The sequence below is a fragment of the Dysidea avara genome, chromosome 1, assembly GCF_963678975.1.
Source record: "Dysidea avara chromosome 1, odDysAvar1.4, whole genome shotgun sequence".
In the NCBI taxonomy this organism is placed as follows: domain Eukaryota; kingdom Metazoa; phylum Porifera; class Demospongiae; order Dictyoceratida; family Dysideidae; genus Dysidea; species Dysidea avara.
In genome coordinates, this window is record NC_089272.1 from 45,761,383 (window position 1) to 45,776,112 (window position 14,730).

Genomic DNA, 14,730 nt, shown 5'->3' on the forward strand with positions numbered 1-14,730 from the left:
TTACGTTTCGTAATTGTAATTATGGTGTGATTACTAAGTACTTATGCATGTTTGTACTGTAATTACATTTTGACCATAATCCATAATTATTAGAGGTGCACCGATAATCAGATTGGCTATTGGTTATTGGCTATATCGGCCTTGTTTTTGCATATCGGTATCGGATCGGTAACATGCATAAAAAAGCAGCAGATACAGATATACATAAACATCTATTTATGGGCACTCATGCTCTAGTAATATCCTAGCAGCGCATGATTATGTAGTGTTGACTATTGATTACAGTACCACTCTGTCACTTATTTACCACATTTAGAAAGCAAATTTTTAGAGAAATGTCCATGCTACCATATCGGATCGGCTTTGTTTATCGGCTTGATAATATTATTTTATATCGGTTATCAGAATATCGGCTAAATGCCATATCGGTGCACCTCTAATAATTATGCAAAAAAGTGATTTTTCACCAGCCATATTTACAATATATTTATAATTACCAAAAGAGCATAATTCATAATCACACTTTTGTAATTACGCTACTACAGCATAATTAAAATTACAAAACGTAAACTTTTTTTTTGCAGCCTACTGTAGGCAAATGACAAAAAATTAATAACAACAATTCAGGTGAATTTGTAGTGCCTCCTCCAAGGACTAGGCAACAAATTCACCTGAATTGTTGTTATTAAAATGTTTGCCATTTACCTATCATCACAACCATTTCTTGGCCACCAACTTGGATTTCACATCTTTTTCCACCATTGCATTTTGGGGGCCACACCTATGCTACAGCTTAGCTGTTTTGGATTAGATATTACTTTTTTGTATTTGTATACTCTAATACTCCAAAGCTGGCCTAGCTACTATGGCCAGCTTTGAGGCTTCTTTTACCTGTCTTTTCTTTACTACAGGAAGACGAAAAAAGATATGAAGTAGTTGTAGAGTTGAACATACATTTGTGACCGAGCCAGCGAAATAAGGGCATGTGAGCACATGATTTTTGCCCTACTTTTTTAAACTTACATCACCCATAACTTTTTATTTTATTATGCTATTACAGTGAAAGTTTCAGCTCTTGTTGCACATGTAATTGGCTTTATGATACAAGTTACAAAATGCAGATAGTTCGTTCCAGTACTGATATATGACCTGTAGAGTGACAGAGTGTAGTTTGTGCCCACACGCCCTGTTTTTGCAGACCCAGTCACATTTTTATACATAATTTTACATTTAATATAATGAACTTTTCTCAACAGGTCAACAGAATGTAAAGTATCGAACATGTTGCAATTTTGGACAGTTAGTTCTAGTTACAAATTACTATGTAACTACCTGTAGTTATAATATTACAATACAGTAGTTATACTTTAATCTACTGCATAACTTAGTTACAGAAGTATCTGAACTCTCTACCATATCACTTGATTTTACATGCACTGGAGCTGAATTCTCTGCCAGGTGACTATATAGCTTATAGTTGGACTTGCTACAGGGTGATTTGTTTGTAGCTGAACTCTACACAGGATGATTTGTTTTTAGCTTAACTCTCTACTGAGTAGCTGTTTGTAGCAGAACTCTCTATACTTAAAATTTGCAGTTGAATTCTCTACTCGGTGACTTGCTTGTAAATGAATTTTCTAAAGGGTGATTTGTTTGTAGTTGAACTCTGTAATGGGTGGCTTGTTTGTAGCTGAACTCTCTCTGGGTAACCTAACTCTCTATAGGTGACTTGTTTGAAGCTGAATTTTCTACCAGGTGACTAGCTTGTAGCTGAACTGTCTACTGGGTGGCTTATTTAAAGCTGAACTTTCTACTGCATCGGTGACCTGTTCGTAGCTGAGCTCTCTTCATGTGACATTTTTCGTATATAGCTAAACACTCTACTGGATGACTTGTTTGTAGCTGATCTCTCTACTGATAGAAGTTGAACTCTCTAGAGAGGGATTTGTTTGTAGAGAACTCCATACAGAATGACTTAATGGTAGCTGAACTCTCTACAGTGTACCTTCTGTAGCCAAACTTACTACTGTATGACTTGTTTGGAGCTGAACTCTCTACAGGTAACTTTGTTTCTACCTGAATTCTCTATTAAACAATAGCAAGATACATGTGCTGAACTCTTTACAAGGTAACTTATTTGTAATTAAACTCTCCACAGGGTGACTAGTTTGTAGCTAAACTTTCTAAAGTATAACTTTATGTGGCTGAATTCTCTACTGGATAACTTGTTTGTAGTTGAACTCTCCACAGCTAACTTGTTTGTAGTTGAACTCTCTACCGTTTATATTATGTAGCTGAACTCTTTACGGGTGACCGTCTGTAGTTAAATTTTCCACAGAGTAGTTTGTTTGCACAGTAGCTCAACTCTATATATTGGGTGACTTGTTTGGGCAGCATCTACTTTATCTACAGTGTATACAGTTGCTGGTAGCTATTAAGTCCTGTGCTTTTTACTGTAACAACCAAAACAGCATCAAATGAATAAAACCAAAACAGCATCAAATGAATAAAAATTATATCATTATTGTAATAATAGAATACAATGAAGTAACTACATAATTTATGCAAGTAAGTTACACTGTAAACTCATACAAACTGAATTCTCTAATAGAGTGATTGTACTACTAGAGTGTTTTGATTGCTCAATCTAAACGTAGTTGGATCTCGCATTATAACTTGGTGGCTTTCACTCAGATTCTTCTATATTACTCCATGGATTTTCTATGATTACTCCATCTACATACTGGTTTTTTCAGTGCACTCTTCTTACCAGTCTACGTGGTAGGCATGTATACTAAGTTTTATTTTTTATTTTTTTTAAATTCATGAAACTTGATCATGTAATTGTGACACAGGTTGGGTTTTGTAGTATGGTACATGGGCAGACCAAAGGTTGCTGTCAGTGTTACAAATCAGTTGTAAACTGGTTTACAAAATGATTATAGCATAGCTAAGTACCTCCTTTTGGCCACACAGTCTGGCCACTAATTAGTTCAAAGACTTCAAATGAAACCAAACACCAGACCAACATAGGAGGTCACAATGCAAGGCTAATAATATCAAGGACTGACATTGACAAGGAAGTAAATCACTCTGAAACAAATGAACACACAACACTGCACTCGTCTGAATGAATGGGAAGCAGTACAACCACTAGGCTGAGTTGGTATCTATACCACACGCTCGTTCGCCAATAATGTATAGTTATACAACGGGCATGAGTGCTCTGCTTGATATAAACACATGAGCCTGAGGACCGTTAGGCCTGAAGGCAAGTGCGTTTATACAGGTAGAGCACGAGTGCACATTGTATAACTTTATGTACCACTCACCTAATAGGTGGGGAGAGTCTCACAAGACAGCTGTAACACTTATAAAGGCCAGGTTTCTAACATTGATTGTAGGTAACCAAGTCGTACATTGCGATGACGTTCCCTCTACAGTACTGCAGCCACCTGAGATATTGAAAGCTACTACGCTATGGGTTATATCACTAACCTTGACTTTCAGCATGCCAGTGTGATCACTCAATCGCCATATAGACTAAGTGCCAGAATAATCACCATAGTGATCTCTCGAGTAAAAGAAAAGCACATAATAGATGGTTTAAGTAAACAAAACCAAACTACTAAATGATACTAGTCTAATTCTTACTATTCACACTGGCTAAACTCGAATCTGGTGGCATGACAAAAACTTTTATTGAGTAATTGTTGACGTGGACTACAGTTTAATCTGGGCTCAGATGGTACCAGACTAGTAAGGTGTATAAGTACGTTTATATATATATATATATGTAGACTAGAGTTGTGGCCACCCGTGTTGGCTTTTTCAATCGCCATTGGCTGCTTGGTAAACATTATACATATTGGTAACATTATGGCGCACAATCAACCTTTACATATTAGGTTATAAAAGAATTTGAGTGATCTGTGAGGTGTCTTTCCACCTAATAGGTGAGGTGTCGTAGTGGTCTCGGCTGCCAGCACTTGTGCATTGCTGCACAAAACCACAGCCAGTACAATATCTGTATATTGCATTGTGGTCGGTGCATTATAACTTATAATGCACTTGTTGCAGTCTGCAAAACCGCAACCAGTGCGTTATAAGATATAATGCACTCGCTGTGGTCAGCAAGAGTGCCATATACAAATTATGGCACTGGTGGGACCTTTGAACTGCCCAAGCAGAGTGGTACATATTAAGCTAACCAAAGCCATTATAGTGCTGCACCACTCAACAATGAATATCAGACACTTCAGCTACACCCTTCTAAATGATGCAAAGCAGTACAAAGGCTGGAGTGATTGGCATTGATTATGGCACCTCACACTCATGCACAATGAATGCGCTACCAATGAATAAACTAGCTAACAATGAATTAACTAATCGGTAATTAGTAAGTAAAAAAGTTCCTTATGCACAGCACTCAGTGGAAGCCAATATTAGCCTTGTGTTCTTGTCCCTTCCATGTTACAAATGGGTGCCTTTGATCTGTGCACATCCTATACCACAGATCAGTTAGAACACACCCATTCAGTTTGTATCTGATTTGTAAACAACTCCACTCTCGAGCCTGCGGCCCTCGAGTGTCGTGTTTACAAATCAGATACAAACCTCATGGGTGTGCTACAACTGTTATCTGTGTCATATCTCCATAGTCTTTATCTAGATTTCTTTTAAACCTCAAAAAGGCACTCTAACGATGGTTACTCCATCTACATAGCATTTTTAAACTCATTTCTCCAAGGGGTTTACCCTGTGGGCAAGACAGAAGTTTTACCTTATTTTATGCAAATAATCGGTCATAACTCTGTGAATGTTCATCAGATTCCTACCAAACATGGTACTAAAATCTGCTTTAATGTGCTCTTTAAGTGTGCCTAATTTCAGAACAATTGGAGCACACATTGATGCCTTATGGCAGATTTTACAAAATGTGCCAAATGAAGAAGAAAAATGATGAACTTAGAAAAAACTTTGGCTACTCATATCTCAGAATTGGCTGGGGAGAGTTTCTTGCAATATGGCATGTAGACTCCCTTTCCTGGCGGGCACTTCTGTAGCAAATGTGGCTTCAATCTGATAAGGGATCACAGAACTATGTATGTGTGAAAATCACATTTTCTTTTTTTCCTATCAATATACAGTGTACATGCACTCATGGTGTGGTGCACCGGCTTCTTGGCCACACAACACACTACCAGGTGTTTTATGCTATCAAAACCAGCGTCAAAAGGCTGGAAATCATATTCTAGCACAAAAGATACAGGATTTGCTTTGGTAAAATTTGAGCAAATGTAACTTATTGCGTTTTTCATGAAAAATCTAGATACTCTAATAGAACAGTCACTGCAAAATTAATATAAGCACTACAGTACAGCTCCACAATACCCATAGCCATGAACAAGCAATCACAAAATTAAACAGCATTTATCAGTATTAGCTAATTGGCTAATATATTGTATATAACTAGATCCTTTGGCTTTGGTATCAGATCAGTGGGTATTTGTAGAGCAGTAGTTTGTCTTACAGTATATCATCATCATTCTATCTGTAGATAATAGGAACATTGATGTGTGTATGTAAAAAAAAAGCCACAAATCCAGGTTTATGGTGGGCTTTGGGGTATTTAAAATATAAAAGAATTGCGAAAAATGCCAAGTTGTATAAAAAGGGTACAACCTTCAAAACCTGGGTGAAAAATGAAGTCAAAGGTGGCACCTATGAAATCGCTGCAATGTTAATCATTATCAATTTTAATAATGGTTTTGTGCATTATTACAATGTATTACTTTGATTTCATTTTTCACCCATGATTTTGAAGGCTGCACCCTTTTACATAGATTGGTTGTTTTTGCATATTTTCACTACCGTACCAAGAGGCACAATATGAGAATCAGAGAAATATTGACAGCCCAAGGTGGTGACTGGATTAATTGTAGAGACGATTCTAATACTTTCTTTGTTTGTAACACTGTGTAATGGGACTGAACATAGCTGAAAGCAAAGCATAATGGCCTTTGCACTTTCAAGACAGTGATTGACAATTATTAATAATTGAGGCATGCAAATCATTGTATTTTTTGTGGTGACTCAGTGGATTGATTGCAGAGGTGCTTCTTCTACTATTTTACATTTGTAGCGCTGTGTAAATGGCTGAACATAGCTGAAAGAAGAGTGTAATGGCCACTGCAGTTTCGAAGCTAAATTTGATAGTCTGGGGCATGCATTCAGATGAAAACATCCTTTCTTTTTGTGCAGTACGTATGTGTGAGTTCACCAGTCATAATAATGTTGCAGAAAAGTGAACAAGTACAAGGAGTTTTAAGTTCAATTAGGGATCACAGAAAAAAATGTAGGCAAACAAGGGAGGTCACCTACACTTGCAGATACAGTACTGTATACTAGTGGACATTTAACCCCTAATTCAGTCTTGGTCTTAGGTATAGGCTGAATTAGGGATTAAATGATCACTAGCATATGTGCAGGTGTAGGCTACCTCCTTTGTTTACCAAATTCTTTCTATGATCACTAATCGAACTTAAAATTCCTAATTATTCCTTATATTTGTAATGATTATTCATACTTGTGTAAGTAACCCAACGGATTAACTTAATATTGAAATATGGTTTGCAGCGCTAATAACATTGGAATAATCTATGCTGGCAGTTTAAAACCCATGCATTACTTGACATGTGGTTCATGTGCATTGTAAAAAAGTGGCCAATGTAATTTATTATAGGCCTATGCGATTTTAAGGATTAAGTACTTTCTTGTAATGTTCTGTATTAGGGCTATTCCTATTAAATCCTTTGTTGTGTAGGCAAACTCTTAAAAATCTGGTAGGTCAGTTTTATAATGATGTAATATGAGAATTCAAGCAATAAAAGTAAAATTTATCACACAGAATAGAACTACAGCTACAACAAGTTGATGTTGTGCTACTTCTAAAAGCCAGGTGCCGTGCAGCTAGCTAACTCATCTGGAATTAACTATAGACAGTATTCCCTACTGTGAATTAACGAACTATGTATTACTACTTTACAGTAGGGTAGTTTTGGGTTGTGCAATAACACTATTACCTAATTCTCGTATTTTGTAATTCATGAAATATTCGTAATTTGTTCAAACATGTTGATATGCACTGCTAAGGAAGCGTTTGTTAAACAAACTGCTTTTACCAGCATATTACGCACATAAGTATCTTCTAAACTGTTTTATAGTGTGACTAATGTGTTTTTTCTCGCAAATTCTCTCAACAAAGCCTCAAAGCTGCTCTTCATTTTCGTTTGCATATGTAAGAGATACACCTCCTTTCAACTCGAAGCGATAGGCTATTCCTGGTAGTGTACGAGGCCTGCACCATTGTTTTTCAGTTGCTAAATGCCTGAAAACCTCAAGGGGAAGGTAGTCTGAGGAATGTTGCCACACCCATATTTCAGTCCACCGAAAAGAAACCACCTCAGAGCAAAGTTCACCTGTGCAGAAGTTTTATACAGGCTTCATTTCATTTTTACTTCTTATGTAAAAACCGCTTTTACCATCATTAAACGATTTTGCTCATGTGGGTGCGTACGGACAAACATAGGTAGATAGGTACACACACACACACACACTTTTATGAAAACAATTTCAGTAAACCAGGTGTGCGCCCACAGCTGGCCTTTGGCCGGCTGTGGGCATGCGCCTGGTTTAAAAAGCTTTACATGAAGCAAACAGTAGAAGTGTCTTCTGCAGTACCATATTGTCTTATAGTAGAGTGGCATAGTGCAACTTTTGATACAATTATGAAACTTTCCAAATAGGTTGTACTCCTTGCGACATATATATTATTTTGGATATAGAGCCATTGTATATTTGACCTTTGGTGACCTTTACAGCCATTTTTGTATTGAAAATTCATTGTTTTTGTCTTTATCTCCCTGAGGCATCATTTTGCACAGTTTCAAATTAAAGGTGCTGCTAAAATGAACTACTCGGCTTTTATTTGAAGTAAATAGGTGATTGCATTCCAAAGTTATGATCATTTATATTAACCACGAATTCTATGAATTACTTGCCCATTAGTAGTTTGCACCCCAAGGGCAACAAATTTCATGACTTACAAAAGTGATCATAATTTTGTAGTGGAGTGGGATATAAACTTCAAACAAAAGTCAATATAGTTCTTAGATCAACACCTTTAATTTGAGTTTTAATAGTGTAAAATAATGCCTCAGGGAGATAAAGACAAAAATGATTAATTTTCAGTGTAAAAATGGCTCTAAAGGTCACCAAAGGTCAAATCTGTGATGGTTCTATATGTATATGTGACCGAATTTTGGAAAACCGTCGATATACACACAATAGTACTTTTGTAATAAAACGCATTTAAAACTATGGGTAAAAAACACAAGCTCCAGAAAAAAAATTATGCAAGTTTTTATCACCTCACTGGTGGGAAGATTAAGCCTGCAATGGATAAATCCTGGAAAGCATCGTGTTCGCCTGTCCATAGGGAGTACAAAAATCTTTGTTTCATCACCATACACAGAAGGATTTCAAAGTTACAGATGTTTGTTTATGTTGCAGTGACAAAAGAATTTACTGACGATTGTTTTTCAGTGTATGCTGTTGTATCAGTAAGTTATGATGGTTTATTTAAGCACCTGTAGATTCTTTTCTCAATAGTTTCTGTACAAATCAATTGATTTGCTCGTCCAACTGTCTATAGTGCTGTATTTCCAACACTGTTTAACTTATGAAGCTGAAATCTAACTAGCACATTCCTCTGTCCCTGTAGAAAACAAAAAACAAATAAAATGCATTTTGAAAATTGTGCGGATATTGACGGTTTTCTAAAATCAGGCCACATATGTACATAATAGGACGTATGGCTGTGGTATTCGGGATTAATAGTGCAAGCATTGTAAACAGGAAGGTGTAAAATAGTGCAGGGCAAAGCCAAGCACTATTTCCTTCCTGTTTACAATGTGAGAACTATTAATCCTGAATACCACAGCCATCTGTCCTATTGCAAATTAGTCTGACAACCATAGCAACTGTTATTAGGCAACAGAAATCCAAAAATAACCACTGTAATATACCAATCACACTTAACAACTGTTGCCTAGCTAGCAACTGTAGCTATGGTATCAAAATGATAGTTACCTTAGCAACGGTTACCTAGCAACCATTGCTAAGTAACCATAATATTGCTATGCCATGGGGCGTCTGTCACTATGGTAGCACTAGTTGTCAAGTCGGACATTTGCTTCTAATAGGAACACACCACACTATTTTAGCCAATCAAATTAGTATTACAGACTTTTGTCAAAGGATCTTGACAAACAAGTGTAATACTAATTGTATTGGCTAATTGTTTGATGTATTTTCAATATAATACGTCAAGGTGCTATTATTGTAACACATTCAGTTATTGGATCACAAAAATATATGTCAAGAGGAGCACAATTTGTGTGGAAAGTTTCAGAATTGTATCACAAAGTGCATGAAATTCCCATTTTTTGGTGCGATGCCACTCTACTATTAGAATATGGCATACGTGCATAGTATGCTTTGATCTTTGATTTTAATGAGATCTCTAATATCACTAAGAAACCTCCTGGCATATTAGAAACCTCCTTAAATTAGTTAGAAACCTGCCGAGTAATTTATTTAGACTTCAAGTATATTTACTGCATACTATAAATCAGGAAAATTTCAGCATAAAGAAAGTCTATTAACATTTCAACACAACCTATTTTTGTCACTGGCATAATTAACAATAATTTTTTGACAGAATGGCAATAAATTAATATTTATGTATGTGCAAATTATTCATACAGCTTTTAAAAAAGTTGTTTTAATTTTTGTCAATACATCCAGCGATAAAATTTTTTTCATGACAAATTTTTCTTAATTTACAATAGTATTTAGCAAAAGGTGCTCAAAATCTAGTTATGAGAACTTGTTTTTGATTGTGGGTACCTAAATATATAAAGTGGTCAAAATTGAACACTGAGCCACTACGTCAGGTAGGAACTAGAGCCTTGACTCTTCATAACTACATTTTAGATACCTCAGCTTTGCCTCAGTTTCTAAAACTATGAAGAACCTTGGGATGGGCTCTTAACTTATTCTTAAACAAACATCTTGATTGCTAAGAATTGATTTATATGGTAGATATTCACATTTAAAGCTCATCTTTTTTTACTTTTTATCCCCAGAGGAATTTTCCCATTTCCACTTGAAAAGCTGTTTTTCAATCATAAAGATGAGCTCAAAGCCATGATACCATCTTGGCACACATGATCCTATATCACATGACTATCACAGATACAGATATATATATATATAAAATTATATATATTCCAGGTCATAAAAAAAAGACAGTAGGTCAGCCTTATGCAATATAACATTTGATAGGCATGGTCAAACGTATAGATTTTTCATTACACCCTAATACGGCTCCAACTCACCCAAATGTTTGGGCACAATGCTAGAACTAAAACAATTATCCTTCTTTGCTCTCCATTAATTTCAATTCATTCAGTTTGCTAGTTACAGTATTTACAAAATACATACAAATTTGTTGTAATTGAGATAAGTTTAAAAGGAAATAATTATTGAGATATATTCTTAAATTTGTGATCACAAACTTCCAGTGTGATGGACTACAGTATAAATTGAAAACTTTAAATTTCTTATTCTCAAACTCATTTAAGTATGTAACTGTTGATACCTTAGTGCTACTAATTCAATGTGAATGAACTATGTATAAATTTGGCAATATAACAATAATAATAATAGCACATACTTAACTTTGATGCAATAATTAAATAACATGCCTTACCATTACCAACTTTAAACATCCACACTCCTGGAATGCCTACATTACTGGTTTGCGTTATATTGATAATACTAGGGGTTAATGATCCAGGAATGGTAACCGATGTAGTACCATCACCAGCATTGATTCCTGCTAGAGCTTCAGTTCCACCAAGTCCATCATCTCCACCAGAACTATCACCAGTAGTCCACTGCATTTCCCCATCAGCATATAGGAATATTACAAATGACTCAACTCCACTAGTTGCCAGTACACACTGGAATGTATTGGTCTAAGGATGCAAAGTAGAAATGTAAGTATTACATAATTATGTATAAAAATTTAGCGAAAGTGTAGTCTATTTTCTGAAATTAATATTTTTAAAAATGTGCATGATATGCATAATTCACAGCATATTAATTTTAATTATAAAAATGAAGTAGGGATCCAAGTGATATAAGTAGTGAAACAAGAGATTAATGAAGGATGTACAGCATACTGTAGATCTGTGCAAAAATTCCTGCACTGGCATGTTATAACCATTATTTTGTTCAATACCAAAGTACAGCTGTAGGCTAAGTAATCCTACAAAGCCATCATTCATCTCCTATTTTTATTGCTTAGATCCCTACTTCACTTTTAAATATTTTTTAATACAAAGATGCTTAGCATGTGTGAATGTTCTATTAGGGTGACTGCTGTATTAGAGTATCCCAAATCAGCCTCTAACTTACCAAGATGTATGGTCACTATTCCTTATTTTCACTGAGCTAAACACAGCTAAACCAAGAAAGGGATGTGTTCATTGTGTTTGAGTAAATAGATTGTGAAGAGGGTGGTCTCCATGCTTGGTTTAGTCAACCTAGATTGTTATAGCCAGGCAAAGCTAATTTATACTGTAGTTCTCATTATCTGACTTCATCACCTTCTACCCTGCCTCTTCTGAATTCATTAGTGGGTTCATCTAAAAACAAGTCACTGTATAGAGAGATCAGCAAGAAACAAGTTACCCTGCAGAGAAATCAGCTAGAAACAAGTCACCCTGTACAGAGTTTAACAGCATTTCAAGTCACCTTGTAGAGGGTTCAGAGCTATTTGTTGGCAGCCACCTTTGATTTTACAACTGTGTGTTTGTAAGCTACCTTGCATTTCTTCATGTCTACAGATACAGTGATGATTATTAAAAGTAGAAGTATAAAGATTGCATTTTGACAATTTGTTAATAATATCAATAGAGTGTACTTTCCTGAAGACGTCTCAAACATATAGTGTCTTTGGACTCACATTGTAGTACACAGACTAATTAGAATGAGGTACTGTTAAAGCTGAAAACACTTTTCAAATTATTTCTATTAATTCAAAGTATGTATGATTGATTGTACGCTTAAATACTGCAGATATTCAACATTAAGTTAACTGTGAACTAAAATATTTGATGTGTCAAATGCACTCATTTTCCAAGATTTGATAACATACAGTTTGTATTTGCATTAGTTAAAAAACTATTATGTACTGTATGTATATGTATATATACCTTGTAATCTGTATCTTCTTGGTAATTCCTGTACCCAACTCTGGACCATGTTACAATTAACAGACTTGTGATAGTTGTATTTTGAGCATTAGGATAGGCTGACCATATTTCTCTGGTTGCTCTTTCAAGTAGACTAGGATCAGTGGTTTGACGATAGAAAACTTGTCCAACTTCTGTGGTGTCAACATCAGCCCAGTATGGTGCAATGATCTTATCAGTTCCACTCAGAGGGAATGGTTGTGGAGTAGAAGAATAATAGTCACCAGATAAACTAATTATTCCATTTTCAATTACCTATATAAAATAAACAATATGTATATATCCACACAAAAAAGCCAAGCTGTGAAAAATAGTGCATGCTTCAAAAAGCTTGTGTGAAAAAAAAGTTGTGTTGTCAAAGGTGACGACCAATAATTGGTTGCAATATGATGTTAATAAATTTTAAAAATGCACAAAGACATTATTAAAATTTATTAGTATTAACATCGTTGCAGCTAGGGGAACGTCAAATTCACCAGCAAAATTTTTGGCATGAGTGAGCTAAAGCAGTGGCATATTATAGATGCATTTTTTGTGAAGTGGATATAAATATTGCACAAAAGATTGAGACAGAGCAGTCACACACGATATAATATGAATAATACATACTGTAGCTAATTGTTACAGGAGGAACAAGTGACAATCAAAAACCCTTATAGAACAGTCACATAATTGTAATATTAACTAGCTTGTTGCTGTATACAGTATATGGTAAGAGCGAGTGCAGATCAAGATACTCTAATAGAAAAGTCACTTTAAGTAGTGATGTCCTACAAAAAGCTGACACCTCTCGATTAACACATATGACACACCCCATATAAAGCACTACTAACATGCAACTTCTACTGAAAATTTTAGATCAATGCTGTATTCTATAGTGAAGTTACAGCTATTACAATGTCATCGAAAATTAGACCAAGTTTACATAGGAAAAAATGGCACCAAAAGGGAAAATTAGCTACAGTGATTTCTACATTTTAATAAAACTAGACTGACTCAAATTGTTTGTATAAGCCACTAAAACCATTCTTAACAAATCTACAGGTAAGAAATTGGACATAGTGCTTTCAACCATGTATCAAACTTACAACAGGGAAAATTGCTGTTTCTGAAACATTTGCTTAATTCTAGGGCAATGCCTTCAGTAATCCCATTTAGACCAATAATGTCCATTAAAATCTATTGTATCATTTCAGTATACAGCCCTATCTTATCACACAGCTGTTCAATGCCAATATTCCATCCATTCAATGACACTACCAAGCACATAATGGATTGCGGAGCTAGTATTCACATTGCTCAGCTCAACTACGTTACAGATATATTTAAAACAACTTAATACACTCGACTGAAGTGCGTACATTAGAAAAATCTAGTGTTATATTGCATACAAACAGTAAAATAGGTTATAAATACCTGCTATACTAACCGTACCTTTGTGGCTTGTACGCTTATCAGATTTGAAATCAGCACTATTGAAAACCTACAAAACCATGAAGGCCCCTCAAATCCAGCTGTAATGTCGCAGAAACACCATCAAACTGAAACAACTAGCTAGTGCCATAACCGTAATACATTTTGTCTCTAATTATCCGAAACCTAGATTTTAATGTATTTTTGACTTTGAAATACGATAACTTCGTAATTACAAAATGAAATAAGTTCAATTAAACTTTATTTAGAAGCAAAAGCATACAGGAACGAAATTTCGCTTAGTAATAACTTGTTGAAAGTAAGTATTGGTTGTTAAAGAAGACTATATATACAGCCCTGTACTAAAAAATACAAGGTTGGATATCACTACTTTAAGGTGAAATTGTAGTTTTGCACTTGGAAATGGACAATAACAACCAGGTTGTGTGGCTCCTCAGGCACATGCCTAGACTGCAAGCTGTCTGAGGATCAAGCCACCTCTTAGCCTGGAATTATTTTCTGCATCCACCATATAGTTTTCAGGTACAGGTTTCTGATTCACTGCTTCACAGACTTACTGTTAGCTTCCTTGCAGGTCCCTAGAGGGATAGCTGTCCAATTAAAATATATATAATTCTTGTGCAAAATATGAAGCATACATAATAGTTAAAATAATAAAAGAAATGCTGGAAAGAAAAAATAGGTGGCAAAATAGACTCGTTCCTAAATGCAGCCATTTCTTGACTGCCACCTTTGATTTCACAACTTTTTTATAAGGCCATACAATTTTTCACTGCTTGGTTGTTTTTGTGTGGATTTCACTTATTTTTGTGCTTTACTGTAAAAGACCCCAAAACTAGCCTACAAATGGCTGACGCTTTGGGGTTTGTTTTTACTCACATTTCTTCTTTTCTATACAGACACAATGATG

General features: G+C 35.4%; 1 protein-coding gene across 1 annotated transcript in view; it reads right to left on the reverse strand.

Moving 5' to 3' along the window:
* The window catches only part of LOC136265747 (uncharacterized), a 212,528-nt gene that overhangs the window by 124,030 nt on the left and 73,768 nt on the right, over window positions 1-14,730 (reverse strand). Inside the window, exons 9-10 of the mRNA XM_066060660.1 lie at window positions 12,348-12,641; window positions 10,838-11,105 (exon numbers count right to left, since the gene is read on the reverse strand). Of these exons, the coding sequence (XP_065916732.1) occupies window positions 10,838-11,105; window positions 12,348-12,641 (562 nt within the window). The remainder of the gene's footprint in view (window positions 1-10,837; window positions 11,106-12,347; window positions 12,642-14,730) is intronic.